The sequence below is a fragment of the Rosa rugosa genome, chromosome 6 (assembly GCF_958449725.1).
Source record: "Rosa rugosa chromosome 6, drRosRugo1.1, whole genome shotgun sequence".
NCBI lineage: Eukaryota > Viridiplantae > Streptophyta > Magnoliopsida > Rosales > Rosaceae > Rosa > Rosa rugosa.
In genome coordinates this window covers 34051635-34066679 of record NC_084825.1, presented here as the reverse complement: position 1 = coordinate 34066679, position 15045 = coordinate 34051635, and the positions used below count along the sequence as shown (strand labels likewise).

Sequence of the window (15045 nt, the reverse complement as noted above, 5' to 3'; positions counted from 1 at the left end):
CATGTATGTGGCATGCCTGTAATGTATAATCACATGGACAAAGTTAGGTCCACTCTCATAATGAAAGCATTGAAAGGCAATGGATCCTCTATTTAATTGCTGGAGTCAACTTTAACTACACATGTACCAACTATAACCACTATATCTATAATTTTCTTTTTTCTGGCCTGTCTATATTAAATCTATATTCAATTGTACTATGATTTGCACTGCTGGATATAACCCCAAGATCTTGAGTCTCCATGTCTCCACTCTAGTGTTCATGCGTCTTCATCACCGGAACTTCCAACAGGTCGCTTCAGCACACTGTAAGTTCACCACGTACGTACCATTGATATACTTGCTCTATATATATACATGTGTGAGTCTTAGCTCCATACGTTGAAAAAATCTAGTGACGAGGTACGTACTTTAGGTACTTGGCCAGGAAAAGGACATCCTTCGGCTTTGTTTGGAGCTCTGTAGGGCGACGGTGTCTTGTTTGTGTGGATATATGGCGGTTGACGGTGGATCTTTTCCTTGGTTTGGAAAATGACGGTGTAGAATCCAAGTCAGGTGTACAGTGCCCAAACGCGCGACACGTGGACGTCAAGAACCCGTTCGTGGCACGAAACCAAATTTCGCGCGAGATATTCTGATGACCTTGACCTGACACTCCTCTCTTGTTTTGATTCAGTTGAGAAAACGCAGAGCCCTAGCCTCTTCGTTTTCGACTAGATTCCAGAACCCGTTTTTCCTTTGACAAAATATCGGGATTCTTATCTGATTTGGGTTCCACATATTTAGTTTCCTGCTCTCTTCCTCTTGCTTATACGCAAACCGTTATTTCAGAAACGAAGCTCAGTCAGGGCATTTCATCGAACACGCAGAATGCATGGAAGATGATCCATAGGGGTCTTTGAGTTTTGGATTTCTGGTAAACACCCTCTTTCGCTTTCAGTCTCATAGTTTCTGGGTTTTGATTAGATTTTTGCTCTGTTATTTTAATTTTCTCTCTCTTCTTCTTACTCTGTAAACAACTATTTCAAATAGGAAGCTCATTCAGGCATTTCATCGAACACGTTAGTGTGCATAGAAGATGAAGCATAAGGTTTTTGTGTTTTGGGTTTCTGGAAAATACCAATTTTCTCTTTCAGTCCCATAATTTCTGGGTTTTCATTAGATTTTGCTCTGTTCTTTCAATTTCAGTGGGTGAGCCGAGAGTTATAAATGAAACGCTGTCACTGTATCAGCATTTGAAATTTGATTTTGCTCTCTCTCTCTCTCTCTCTCTCTCAGTGTTGTTGGGTCTTTTGATTTCATTTTGGGGACAGAATTTCACGGGTTGTATTTTTTGTCCTTATTGTTTGGCGGTTTTGCTTTGAAATTTAATGTTTCAGAATCAAAGTTTCTGACTTTGAAGTTTCTTCAGAAGGAAAGTGTATGAAGCTCAGAAAAATGGGGCAATTAAAATTGTAATTTGTTTGTTTGAATTAATTCTATTTCCATATAGTTTCAATTTCTGTCTCTTTTGAAAGGAAATGGGAAAACCAAGATTTGAAATTTTCTCCAATATTTGCTTCAACAGGTTAAAAAGTCAGTTGCAAATATTATATTATAGAATCTTGTCTTTTATTTTTCAAGTCAATCAAACATGTAATTAACATTAAAGAGGAAAGAAAAAGTTACCATGTACTATTCATTTCCTTTCTCTGCTTTGTCCACTCTTATAATAGTAAAAAGTAGTCCAGAAAGTGGTATTTTTTTTTTTTTTTGTTCTTTGTGTGTTTCTGATCTTCTGTTTGCAGAATCACTCACTCTGAAAGATGGTTGCATTTGGGAAAAAGTTGAGAGAATCCCAGATTCAAGAATGGCAAGAGTATGTTCAAGTAATTTGAACTGTTAGTGCTCTTTGCTATATGCCAAGGCTTTTAATCTAATTTCTTTATTTCTTTTCAGATACTATATTGACTATAAGTTGTTGAAGAAGAAACTAAATCGGTATACACAACAAGTTGAAGTTGGAACAGAGAATCACCTCATTGTTCTGAAGGACTTCTCTAGATTGTTAGATTGTCAGGTAACCTTTAGTGCAAAGAATTTATGTTTTTAAACTGAGCTTTTTAATTCTGCTATAAAATCCCATCTCACTTTATGATGTGTAGACCGATAATCGTATGGGGAATATTGTGGACTGAACCCCTTGACTTTTTGCCATTCTATTCCATATGAAATTGTGACATTTGCTACACTGCAAGTCCTTCATTTTCTGATGCTTCTGATAATTTTACTAAATGTGAGGTCAATGTGTCACTGCATCTTATCAACAATGTTAATAGGGGATCATGCTTGACTTAACCATTGATCTTGATTTCCAACATGTAAGATGGAAAGGGCCATCGTATAGACTACACTGAAGTTTTCAATAACATTTGTTGGTCTTATTGATATCACTAATCAAGGGATCTATTTTTCTCAGCAGGACTAATCCACTTTCATTCCTGGACAGTTTAACTGTTGAATCGTAGATGTAACCATGAAATAATCTTCTAATTTTTTGTTTCTATATTTCAGATTGAAAAGTTTGTCATGTTTCTGCTGGAACAACAAGGAATTCTTGCAAGCAGGTTATCCAATCTCAGAGAACAGTATGATTCTCTTTTACAGCAGGCAGATGGAGAAAAAGTATGTGAACTACGAGAAGCATATCGATCAGTTGGTCGAGATCTCTTAAGAATTCTCTTTTTTGTTGAGATGAATGCCATTGGTTTGCGTAAGATATTGAAGAAGTTTGACAAGCGATTTGGGTTTAAATTTACCAATTACTATGTCAAAACCCGTGCAAATCATCCTTATTCCCAGTTACGACAAGTCTGTAAGCATGTGGTAATGTGTCAACTTGTTCTTTTTTTTGTTAAGTTCTGTTTTTACACTCTTGGCATATTATAAAACTGTACAATATTGAACTAGCTTTACTGTCTCTATAGCTGAATACAACTAAAATCAGCTAGTACTAAACATGCAGGGCATTGGAGCCGTTGTGGGAGCCATATCTCGACACCTCGCGGACCTTCAAGATCATCGTGGGAGCTACATATCAATATATGATCAGCCTGCTTTATCCCACCCGGTTTACTCTTACATCCATTGAAGTATTATATGAAACGTCGATACTCTCTTCTAATCGTTCTGTTTGAATTTTAAAATATTTATTTGTAGTGCTAGATTGTTCATAAATTCATGGACATACATCCCTGTTCACAAGGCATAACTTGTTGGCAACCATCTTAAAATTGCTGCCACTATAATTTTATCTTACAGACCAAAATAAAGACTTTGATTAGGTTCATTAAAACTGGCAATCCTCTTGAAACAAGAGACGTGCATTGGTATGCAATAACACTTTTAATTACATCATACAGAGCTGAGATATATTTAGCAAGAATTTAATAATTTGAAGAAAGGGATTGGTACCTCAACTTTCTCCGGTCTCACATCCAAGTACAATAACAGAGTTAGGATTTTGTTTCAGAATGTAACACTGTATTACAAATAGAGATCAGTAGAAAATCTCACTTGAAAATCATACATGTATTAGTAAATTCTAAAACATTTCGCCAGCATATATTAGTGTTCTTTTAGCAGGTCCATTTATACATTACCACTGACCTTAAGTACTTGTTAAATTGTAATTGCAGGATCCTGTTGTTGATTCTATTAGAACAGCAGTGGACAGGTTGTCAAACTCGACGAGTTTCCTCCATTATTTGGGAAAACATGCGCTTATTATGCAGGAGGAGTTTCCAAGTTCATCTGAGGATCCTACTGATGACAGCGCATATCATTTCATGTCACTTCTCTTAAATTTGGCAAATACATTTCTCTATATGGTCAATACATATATAATTGTCCCAACAGCTGACAGATACACCATGACCCTTGGAGCCGCAGCAACGGTCTGTGGTGTTGTGATTGGGTCAATGGCAGTTGCCCAGGTGTTTTCTTCAGTTTATTTCAGCGCATGGTCAAATAGATCATACATGAGACCACTTGTATTCAGTAGCATTGTTCTTCTTGTGGGAAATACCCTATATGCACTGGCGTATGATCTTGATTCATTATCAGTACTTCTGATTGGTCGACTCTTCTGTGGGTAAGTGACTCTTCTTTCATGGAATTTACATTTAATTTTTTCGATGAGCTGCTTCCTGTTTCATGTCACACTGAAAGTTGAATGATATTATATGACATATTGGCATTATTCTGCTTTCATGTGAAAACTCAGAAGGAGTCAGTAGTATACATTTGCAAGTAATTAGAGTGTATTGTTCTTTTGCATTATGTTTTGTAGGGAAGATTTTAATTCTATCTTATTGGTGTACAGGACTAACTTTTTACTTTCCATTGTGGGTACGGACTAAGAACATATATTAAAAGGCAGTGTATAAAGAATTAATGAAAGTCTTCAAAATGAATTACCTAATTTGATGACAGTTCTAAAAGCAAATATTGAGCGAGGATTTTGGGAATTTCAGCAAATCCCCCTACTTCCTTATCAGTCAAAAACTGGAATGTATACTAGATGTTTGACATGTGAAATCATATCATGAGTTGTTAGAGAAGTTTCCTTTATTGGTACAAGCATGGTTATGATGATGTAAGTTGCAACAACTGATTTTGGAACTCTTGAATGCCCCGGCTTGATATGTGTGAATATGCTGATGTGGTTACCTCATTAACATTTATATTCCTATCAAGCTTTCTTTCTGAATTCAGTATGTATATTTTACCTTGTTAATCCACATAAAAGTTCATGCTATCATTTTCGCAGGTTAGGTTCTGCAAGAGCGGTTAACCGGCGTTATATCAGTGATTGTGTACCCCTTAAATTGCGAATGCAAGCTTCTGCTGGTTTTGTGAGTGCTAGTGCACTCGGAATGGCATGTGGTCCTGCTCTTGCTTGTTTATTCCAAACTGATTTCAAGATTTACAAGTTGACATTCAACGAAGCCACATTACCTGGTTGGGCCATGGCTATTGCATGGCTTGTATATTTGCTGTGGTTGTGGATTTCTTTTAGAGAGCCTTCTCGTGAAACTAAAGAAAATGTTGTGCGAGACGAATCTAATTCTGGTTTGTATACATAGTCACTTAGTACTTTTCAGTATACTGTATCTCCCTGATTATACTATATAATGTGGAGATTTGTTGCAACAGGAAGGTATATAGCTGGTTCTCCTGAAACTGAAGAAAATGCCTTGCCAGAGGAATCTAATTCTGGTTTGTATACATAATCACTTAGTTCTTTTCAATAACTCTATTTCCCTGGTTATACTATGTAATGATGAGTTTTGTTGGAACAGGGAGGTTTATAAATATTTCTGTGGACCATAATTCTACACAACCATTACTGGTGAACTCCAACGCTAAGCATCAAGATGAAGATGGAGACGAAGATTGTGATAATGCTGAAGAAGATTCCAAAGAACTCCAGAGGCCAGTCAATTCAATTGTGTCAGCATATAGATTACTTACACCATCAGTAAAGGTATTGAGTTTCTTCTAATTATCACTTGAAGCATCAACTATCATGCACGTTTCTCTGTCTTAGCATAGGTGGCTATTCGGTCCTTTTGATCTTGCTTGGTTGTACAGTGAGATCATCTATTACTGGTCTGATTTGTTTCTATATTTATGATGATATCTTACTTGAACTTTCTGATTCTCATCAGGTTCAACTACTTATATATTTTATGCTCAAATATGCTATGGAGATTGTACTTGCTGAGTCGAGTCTCATCACTGGATATTATTTTATTTGGTCAACTAGCAGTGTGGCAATCTTTCTTGCATGTCTTGGGCTAACAGTGCTTCCAGTCAATGTTATTGTTGGGAGCTATATCAGCAACATATTTGAAGAAAGGTAGATCTTCGAGTATGAGAAGTCACTATATTGTATACAATTTACTCTCCAGCTGATGCATATCTTCTGTTGATCGACCTGATTGCAGGCAGGTTCTATTGGCCTCTGAAGTTCTGGTGTGCATAGGTATACTACTGAGCTTCCACATATTGAACTCTTACTCTCTGCCTCAATATGTCGGCTCAGCCCTTCTAACTTTCGTGTCAGCTGAAGTCCTTGAAGGTGATTTCTTGTCTTTATTTCTGTTCTCTAACCATTTTGCAAGTTTAGTCTGGACTCTGGAAGAACCCAGATTTAGTTTTTGTACTTACCAAATGTTCTCAATATTTTCTCTGCTCAGTGCCTCAACTTATGCAGTCTTCATTAATGCATGCCATCAATTCAAGTTTCTAGATACATCACATCTTTTCTCAATTCTTGCTTTACTTGCTGAAAATGAAAAACTAACACTTGCTGCACTAATCTAGGTGTGAACTTATCACTCCTATCTCGCGTCATGTCATCAAGGCTTTCTCGTGGGACTTTCAATGGCGGATTGCTTTCAACTGAGGCAGGGACCCTGGCCCGGGTAGTTGCAGATGGAACAATAACCCTAGCTGGGTATTTAGGTGTGAGCAAGGTCTTGAATACCACTTTGGTTCCTTCTCTGTTCTTCTGTGTCTGTTCCATTGTTGCCACCTGCTTCACCTACAACTCTCTCTACTAATTTCCCTTGGATAACATATGATGTTGTATAGTAGAGCTAAACTCGTTCAGTATCAGTTAATGCCAACAACACTTTTTGCTGCTTGATTTCAGATCATTTCATATGAAAATGAGAACATCAGCATTTTGTATATCTTTCCAAGTGCTTCCAATGCCGTTGAGCTTGATCACTACATGCCTAGACTTTTAAGTTTCATTCGGAATTCTCTGATTTAAGAGTTCTGACAACTTACAAAAGTGCTTAATCGGATAATCTGCATTATATGATCATCACAGCATTTGCATTGTATGATCATCCACATTCCACACATGGATAGTTGCCAACAGCTGATGCATAGCGATTCTTTAGGTCTTACATGCATCAATGGCTGATATATAGCCGCCCTTATGGTGATGACTCTTCAAAATAAAGCCAAGATATCTTCAAGGATGTCGAGCAATTATGCAAACTTTGAAGTCCATTCGTTTTCTAGAATAGATTGTGGTGGCTTATAATAACAACCTGTGGCCAGTGGATGTTCTCAGGATGGTGATATTTGGAGGATTCATTTCAGAGGTTCAGCATGACTTTATCACCGTCCCATATGTTAGCAGTCTGTTTTCCATGTGCCACTGCGCTTTTACAAAGGAAAAAGAAAAGAAGAAGCTGCATAAATACAGTTCTGCAAAGTAAAACTAAAATAACAAAACCTCAAATCTGAGAAAATCGTTTGATTGGCAAGCATTTCATTATATATAAACAGAATTTGAAGACAATATATGTGGTTTAGAGAAATATATGTTTTTCCCTTGAAAATTTGAAATCCCGAGAACAAGGCCCTGCTTCCAAAGGATGCTCATTGGGTTCCTACTTCCTAGAGCAATACTAAAGACTTCCTAGACCATCAAAGTTAAAAGAAAATTCGTTCCGAAGTCGATTATAACCCAATTCACGAAACAAGTGAAACATAAAGGTAATGTGAGGCTAAAATTGTGAATGGCTCTTTGTAAATTTCGGCCAAAAATTCTTACTGATTTGAGAGAAGAAAGGAGAAGTAGAAAGAAAACTAGAATTGAAAATTGAAAAGGGAGAATTTTGGGTTGAATGTAACATATAGTCCAAAAACGACATCGTTTTAATTAAATGATGTTAAAATAAATTCGGTGCAGTTCTAGACTTTAGTTTAAAGTCGAACTAAATTCATTCGGTTAGATACGTTTTCATTTTTCTTTTCGGTTTCATATCTCACTGGAGCTAAGGAATTACAATATTCCAAAATAGAATAAAAATGTATCAATCAAAAAGATCTTCTACCATATTTTCGAGTATGACATGCTTCATTCGGTTCGATACGTTTTTTTTTTTTTTTTTTTTTTTTTTTTTTCGGTTTTAGATTCACCGGAGCTAAGAAATAGAATTTTATAATATTTCAAAATTTTATTCTCAATCGAAAAGACCTTCTACCATATTCTCGAGTGTGACATGCTCTTGTGAAATATACTTTAAATTTCAAGTGGTAAACGTAATGCTAAAAGAAGATTTCGAAATATGGTAGAAGTTCTCGATCGAAACAAAATTTAATTTGTAGTTTGGTCCAAATCAAAAACTATTTAATTGCATAGTAATTTCTTTAAAACATGGATTTGGTGATTTTGGTCCCAACTCCCAAATCCAAACGGACATGAACAACAGTACATGACACCGCCAGCAAAACAAAACAACTCAGTTGCTACTTAGCACGGTCTAGTACAACTACTAGTTCCCCTTCTAGAATTCCGATTCACCTTCTCTTTCTCTCTCTAGATTTCTGGGTTCCAATTATTTTAGAGAGAGAAAGAGAAAGAGAGCTCTGTGAATAAAAACTATGGCAGCCTCTGATTTACCAGAGGGGACTCTTCAGAACGTACTGGAGCAAGAGACCCTCAAGTGGGTCTTCGTTGGCGGCAAAGGTGGGGTTGGCAAAACGACGTGTAGCTCAATCCTCTCGATCCTTCTCGCCAGTGTCAGATCCTCTGTTTTGATTATCTCCACCGACCCTGCTCACAATCTCAGCGATGCTTTTCAGCAAAAGTTCACCAAGACTCCAACTTTGGTTAATGGGTTCCCCAATCTGTATGCTATGGTGCGTTTTTTTTATTGCCAATTTGCTACCTTTGGTGTTGTTTTATGCTTTAATTTGATTGGTTTCGGGTGATTTTGGGTTTCGGAGAAGAATTGGGTTTAATTTGAGGTTGAATTTGGCTTATGATGAACTTGGGAAAATACCCAGATGGTGGATATGTTGGTTTGATTGATTATGCAGGTGTAGTTTTTAGAATTTGCTGATATATGATCGCATTGAGAATTTCCGGTTTATTGGTTATGTTATTGGTTGAGAATTTGAGTTCCCTTTTCTAAGTGTAGGGTGAATTGTTTCGTTATGTTACTTAGATGTATTGGTGTCTGTGTACCTATGTTAATGGGAGAGTGGTTTTTGCATTATATTTAGTCTCATTATTTGGTTATGATCCCATATAGGAAGTGGATCCTACCGTTGAGCATGAAGACATTGGTGGAGAGAATGGAATGGATAGTTTGGTTTCGGAGCTAGCAAATGCTATTCCAGGGATTGATGAGGCCATGAGCTTTGCAGAGATGTTAAAGTGAGACTTGTGTTCCCTTCTCTTTGTTTCTTGGCAACTTGCGCTTTTTTTTTTCCTTGGTATAGATTTTGGCAGCCAATGTTATATTTATCTGTTCTCATAATTCTCTGCAGATTGGTTCAAACAATGGATTATTCTGTTATTGTATTTGACACTGCACCGACTGGTCATACGCTTCGGCTATTGCAGTTTCCATCGACATTGGAGAAAGGTCTTGCAAAAGTGATGTCTTTGAAAAATAAATTTGGCGGTTTAATGAGTCAGGTACTAATAGAGTTAAGGAATTACAATAATGCATTCTATCGGCATGTGGTGCATTGCAAACAATAAATCACATGATTGTTAACAATTCTTTGACTAAAAATTGTGTATCTATTCTTTAATGGTCAGCTATGTGATGCTCTGTTAAGTAAGGTATAAATGTAGTGACCTTGTCTTAGTTATGTTCTCTTCCACAGATTACTCTATGTTCCTTTGGATACGTGGATTAGATGATCTAAATTTAAATCTTTAGGTTTGAAAATTATTAATATTTCATGTTAATACTGCAGATGTAACCTGACTATTTGAGATAGTGTATTCAAACATCGAAACCTTTATGCTTTTTCAAACACCTAGTGGAAAGTACTGAAACTCCCTCTTTTTGTGTTTGTTTTGAACATTTGATGCAAGCAAGTTAATGTTCAAACAAAGAAGTCTAATCCATGTCCCGCATTTTAATTCCACAAATCTAAATGCAATATATGTGAATCCTGAAATATTTGGTTCATTACGTTATTGACCAACAGAGGAGAGAATTCGTTCCTATATGGTCTTTTATATGTTAAATCCAACCAATGTGCTTCAGTCTGCAGTGTGCACCATGTGCACTTTGGACACCCTGTTAGTATGGGATTCAATTGGAGACCATTTTTACTCCTGTTTTTTTCACCTTTCATGAGATATATCCCCTAGGTTATGTATCTCATGTTAGATCAAGTACTCTTTTACTTAAATAAGGTAGTTTCTTTGTAAAGGATGATTTTTTTTTGTATGTCTGCATGTGAGAAGCTCCTATTAGTTTTAGAACTGAATCTGGGATGAGATGACTTTAACAGTGTGTTTGCTTTAGAACAATCTGTTAAATAGTAAGATGCAGAGTTTATGTGTTTTATTTGAGCAGTCTAGCGAGTTTCATTATCACTTCCTGTTTATTGTATTGTTAATTGCTGCTGGGCATTATTTTCCTAGTATTTCAGTCAAATGGTTATCTTGCTATAGCCATTGCTATTGAGAGAACCTTTATTTGCCATATCTTCCCTTGTTTGCCGACCTTTATGAGTTGAGACTTGAGACACATGCTTTAATTCATTTCAGTTTTCATTACCAATCTTAAATACTTTTCTATATTGATGATACTAATTAATTCAAAATTGTTGGAGGCAGATGACCCGCCTCTTTGGTGTTGATGATGAATTTGGAGAGGATGCGATTTTAGGAAAGCTTGAGAGCATGAAAGAAGTAATAGAGCAAGTTAATAAGCAATTCAAAGACCCGGTAAGTCTGTCATTAATTTTCTCTCTCTGACTCTATGGTGAGATATGCAAGTTTAGGGTTTAGGGCATGAAAGAAGTAATAGAGCAAGTTAATAAGCAATTCAAAGACTCCGTAAGTCTGTCATTAATTTTCTTCTCTCTCTGATTGTATGGTGAGATATGCAAGTTGTTGTTTAGGATTTGTAATCCATTGGGATAAACTCTAAAATGTAAATTGAAAAGGAAGAATAAAGTATTTTCCTTGTGGGTGGGTTTTGGGTCCCAAAAAGAAGAAAATACTCTGCCACTCATGTGATAGAAGCTAAGTAGCTAACCCCTTCAGTTTCTTTATTTATCAATTCTAGAGAAGTGAAGATACTTTTTCCAAGTTGTCAGTTTTGAAAGCCCAAGGAGTTTTAGTTTTTCTGTCTGCTTCTTGAAAGTCCTGTCTTCAGAATCATTATGAAAACCACATTAAATTCCCAACTTTATAGGTATTTGTTGATGCACTCATATCTCACTTTTCGCAGGACTTGACAACATTCGTTTGTGTTTGCATTCCTGAATTCCTGTCTCTCTATGAAACAGAGAGACTGGTGCAGGAACTCGCCAAATTTGAGATAGATACGCACAATATTATCATTAACCAAGTACTTTATGATGAAGAAGGTATGCCTACCATGTCCGTTTATGTCCTTTTACATTTGCTTTTGTTAATGTTTGGAGCATAAGGTTAACACCTATTGGTAATTCTATTGTAGACTCGCAGTCCAAATTACTTAAAGCAAGAATGCGAATGCAACAAAAGTACCTTGACCAGTTCTACATGTTGTACGATGATTTTAACATAACCAAGCTCCCATTGCTGCCTGAAGAGGTAAACCATAGAGTGCAATCTTTGTTGAGCTTTTGATTCTTTGTTCTGGAAAGAAAGGGTTTGGATTTTGGTTTACTTTTTGTGTGCTTTCCTGTACTTCCCATTTAAGCAATGTTAGTCTTTGGGTCATTTTAATATCGGCCATTTATATTTACAACTGCGGTACTGCAAGACCTTACAGCTGGAATGAGGTGATGATAATTGAAGTTACCGACCTACCTTCTATTATTTCTTGTTCTTGAGAGTCAATCCTTATAATGGTTCTTAATATTCTCTACGAGTAATTTTAATCTTTTCATTTTGCCCCTTTTTCTTCACATATTCCTATGTTTTTACTTTTTTCCTTTGTTTGAATTTCCTGACTGCTTGATTAAAGTGAGGAATTCACTCTCTCTCTCTTTTTTTCCTTTCCTGGTAGAATACTTGGTACTCAACTGGTTGAAAGTGAGGAATGTAGTGTAACACCTGCTACACAGTGCTCTGAGCTTTTCTGGAATTGGTTGATATCAATTGACCAAAGAGACAACTATAGAATCTGCTCTGTCTTTAGCTCTTGATATTCCTTTCCATAATATTATGGGATTATTGGATTATCCTCCGACAGATGTATAAAATGGGAAAAAAGGAAACAAAAAACAAACAAATCTCAGCTTTACCCATAGTTTCTTTCGAATATTTATGGGACTTGGTTGAAACTACTATTAGAACCCTTCTGACAGATTTCTATCCAGCAGGACCTCCGAGATCTTTTTAGTTTTAGTCTTTGTTTGATTTGATTTGCTATCATATGCTTGTTCAATGGAAGGAGGACACAATGGAGATGAGTCTAGCATGTGTTTTCATGGCCTTTTGCCTTGTTGCATATTAACTTACTTGGAAGCTGAAATTTTTTTTCTGTATGCACTATTACCCATTGGATGCTTTTTGATTGTCAACCCTTTGAATTATTGCTGGATCATGCAGGTTACTGGAGTGGAAGCTCTGAAAGCATTTTCACGCCATTTTCTGACACCGTATCAACCTTCCACCAGCACAGTGGAATCGTTAGAGCAAAGGGTGTCCACGCTAAGGCAGCAGTTGAAAGACACCGAAGCAGAGCTAGAAAGACTAAGAAAAGGAAAGCAAAAGGCCTGATGATGCCTTGTTCACCAGTGTTGCCTTACGTTCCATTTCCAGTCTTGTCTAGTTTAGAATATCGGAGGTTGTCATCTCCCCTACGTTGGGGTTACAAAGAGAATTAAATCTTCCATTTTAGTGCTCATTGAGATCTTCAGATTGTTTGTTTTACTTCGTGATTTTTTTTTTTTTCCGTTCTTTAAGTTAGATCACAATAAATTAATAATCAGCATGTATTACAGAGACTTGTATCTTTACTCAAATTAATGTGATTTATTTCATTCGGGAGAGGTCTACTTTATTATTTTCCTTTTCCTCAAAAGGTTATATTGAAATTGTGTTTCGGAAAAACTAGTGCACGTTGGATCATGGAATATTTTGGAATACGAATATATATATTTCTTAAGAGAACATTCAATTTTGTGTACAGACGAGAGTCTAGAAGATGAAAAAAGCAACATTGAATAGTTCGTTTACTATATGACTTATAAATTGGTATCAATTCTAATACGTGTCATTCATTCCTGACCTATAACTTTCTCTTCGGGGGTTTGGGTCTTTTGCAATCAATACCCCACAATTAAGATCTCTAACTCTTTTTGTCAACTTTTTTTCTTAGAGTGCTAGTCTCTGGTTGCCCGCTGTGTGGCTAAGACCGCTTTATTGTTGCCTCATGATACATTTGGAGGGAGATCGAACCTAGTTGGCTTATTCTGGTTCTCAATAATTGATCAGTGTTAAAGTTATTTAGTTCGGGTGTGGTACTCCTTTTGTCCGACGCTGCACGCAGTTTGGCGAGGTTTTGATCAGACCACTATGTCTCTCTTGATGTGTTAGTTTTACTGATGAATGAAAGTATTCATATTCTGATCAAAAGAAAAGGAAAAAAAAAAAAAAAAGTGTTATTGCAAGTCTAAATTAAAATCAGTGCCAAAGGTTGCTGACAAATAATTTGTTGAGCTGCTGTAGAGTTCATTAACTGGCCATGGCCTCTGTAAAACCCTTACTTAGGAACCAAGCATCTACACCTTCTCCAAGTGAAACTAGGAAACTACACGGAAAAAGGAGAGTTCCATTTCATTATTCGTAATGGAAACTGATTGATGAAAATGCTTATAGATAGCCAGAGTACGTTTTTTAATTTCATTCCTTCAAACTAACCAAGAATCAATTCTCTCTCTGTTTCATCAAACAATGGAAGAGAAGCCCTCAAAAACCCTCAATTTGATCGACAAGTTAATGCATGCAGCAGAATCGCCCTCAACTGCTAGTAGTAGCAGAACCAGTACTGCAGGAGACAACCAACAACTCTGTGATGCAGCCACTGCTTTAACTTTGCATCAATCTTGGTTGCAGCCGGCATCGACCACAAACAAGAGAAAAGCAAAAGCACCAGTTATACCGGAAAAGGAAGACAGAATCGAGAAACCAGCCGCTCCTACTAATCCGAAACATCAAAAACTAGTTCTCTCTGAATCTCTGATCATGAGAATATAGAGTTGAAGAAGAAACGTGACCCAGTAGTGGAATGTGATGATGCTCAGAACCTTCATACACTTAGTGAAGGGAGCGCTAGGCCGAGTGCTTGTCATCATATTGATGAGCAGGTGGCTCGTGACCCAGCCTTATACAAAATAAAGAAGAAGTTGACTCTAAGTGACCTTGGAAACTTGAGCAGGCTCTTGGTGCCGAAAGAGATGGTCAAGAAACATGTTCTGCCTTCGGTGGATGCCGACTTTGTACAAAGACTCGAGAGCAAAGCCGGTAAACAAGTTACGGTTAAAGACTCTGACAAAGAGACCGAGCATCAATTAACTTTTAGATACTTGAGGTCGTCGAAGAGTTATGTTTTCAATGGAAATTGGATGGAAATCGTGAAGGGAAGAGATTTGAAGAAGGATGATGAAATTGGACTTTACTGGGACACTCTCAATTCCAAGTTCCACTTTTCTCTTCTGAAAGTTGCAAGCCAAGAAAGCCAAGCTGCCGATGAAGTTACTCGTGTTCATCAACAATGACATCGATCAAGTCTAGAATCTTAGAGGTACGTAGATGACTTGTAATAATTTCCGAAAGTAATTACCCTCGTTATTGAACCACATTCCATCAGGCACTCATGGACAACATCTGGAGTAAGTAAATCCCTCCCGTAATAAAAGTGTTCACTTCATAATGTGTGTGCGCCTCTATATATATATAGGCACTGTGGGTGTAGGCATGATACCATTTTGTTGCTAAGTTGGACCACAAACTAGCAAGATAAATTTGCATCGACTCTATGTGTTGCTATAGTTGCTAAGAACATGATC

General features: G+C 36.9%; 3 protein-coding genes across 5 annotated transcripts; all 3 read left to right on the top strand.

Annotated features, from left to right (window-relative positions):
- The first annotated feature begins 174 nt into the window (after positions 1–174).
- Positions 175–6742, top strand: LOC133715309 (SPX domain-containing membrane protein At4g22990-like). Of its 3 annotated transcripts, XM_062141755.1 has the most exons (14): positions 175–308; positions 416–675; positions 832–916; positions 1788–1858; positions 1939–2059; positions 2554–2865; positions 3005–3109; positions 3678–4132; positions 4811–5112; positions 5197–5259; positions 5343–5527; positions 5712–5902; positions 5991–6124; positions 6370–6742. In XM_062141755.1, the coding sequence occupies exons 4-14, from the start codon at positions 1806–1808 to the stop codon at positions 6606–6608; spliced, it is 2160 nt and encodes a 719-aa protein (XP_061997739.1). In that variant the 5' UTR covers positions 175–308; positions 416–675; positions 832–916; positions 1788–1805; the 3' UTR covers positions 6609–6742. The 3 variants fall into 3 exon arrangements, with proteins under 3 accessions (XP_061997739.1, XP_061997740.1, XP_061997741.1); XM_062141756.1 differs by lacking the exon at positions 416–675 and having other exon boundaries at positions 255–308; XM_062141757.1 differs by lacking the exons at positions 175–308; positions 416–675; positions 832–916; positions 1788–1858; positions 1939–2059 and having other exon boundaries at positions 2669–2865; positions 3005–3131.
- Positions 6743–8306: 1564 nt separating this feature from the next.
- On the top strand, positions 8307–13040 carry LOC133717810 (ATPase GET3A). The gene is made up of 7 exons (XM_062144553.1): positions 8307–8709; positions 9105–9229; positions 9343–9493; positions 10655–10765; positions 11274–11412; positions 11505–11620; positions 12584–13040. Exons 1-7 carry the CDS (start codon positions 8452–8454, stop codon positions 12752–12754), a joined length of 1071 nt encoding a protein of 356 aa, XP_062000537.1. The 5' UTR covers positions 8307–8451; the 3' UTR covers positions 12755–13040.
- An 890-nt stretch (positions 13041–13930) lies between these two features.
- Positions 13931–14754, top strand: LOC133716630 (putative B3 domain-containing protein At1g78640). The gene is made up of 2 exons (XM_062143313.1): positions 13931–14021; positions 14234–14754. Exons 1-2 carry the CDS (start codon positions 13931–13933, stop codon positions 14752–14754), a joined length of 612 nt encoding a protein of 203 aa, XP_061999297.1.
- Positions 14755–15045: the final 291 nt, after the last annotated feature.

Bases quoted from the DNA above. Each gene is read 5' to 3' on its own strand.
- LOC133715309 (XM_062141755.1), top strand. From the start codon at position 1,806: ATGGTTGCATTTGGGAAAAAGTTGAGAGAATCCCAGATTCAAGAATGG. The intron at 4,133-4,810 runs GTAAGTGACTCT...TCATTTTCGCAG, and splicing joins ATTGGTCGACTCTTCTGTGG to GTTAGGTTCTGCAAGAGCGG. The intron at 5,528-5,711 runs GTATTGAGTTTC...GATTCTCATCAG, and splicing joins TACTTACACCATCAGTAAAG to GTTCAACTACTTATATATTT.
- LOC133717810 (XM_062144553.1), top strand. From the start codon at position 8,452: ATGGCAGCCTCTGATTTACCAGAGGGGACTCTTCAGAACGTACTGGAG. The intron at 8,710-9,104 runs GTGCGTTTTTTT...GATCCCATATAG, and splicing joins TCCCCAATCTGTATGCTATG to GAAGTGGATCCTACCGTTGA. The intron at 11,621-12,583 runs GTAAACCATAGA...TGGATCATGCAG, and splicing joins TCCCATTGCTGCCTGAAGAG to GTTACTGGAGTGGAAGCTCT.
- LOC133716630 (XM_062143313.1), top strand. From the start codon at position 13,931: ATGGAAGAGAAGCCCTCAAAAACCCTCAATTTGATCGACAAGTTAATG. The intron at 14,022-14,233 runs GTACTGCAGGAG...ATGAGAATATAG, and splicing joins TGCTAGTAGTAGCAGAACCA to AGTTGAAGAAGAAACGTGAC.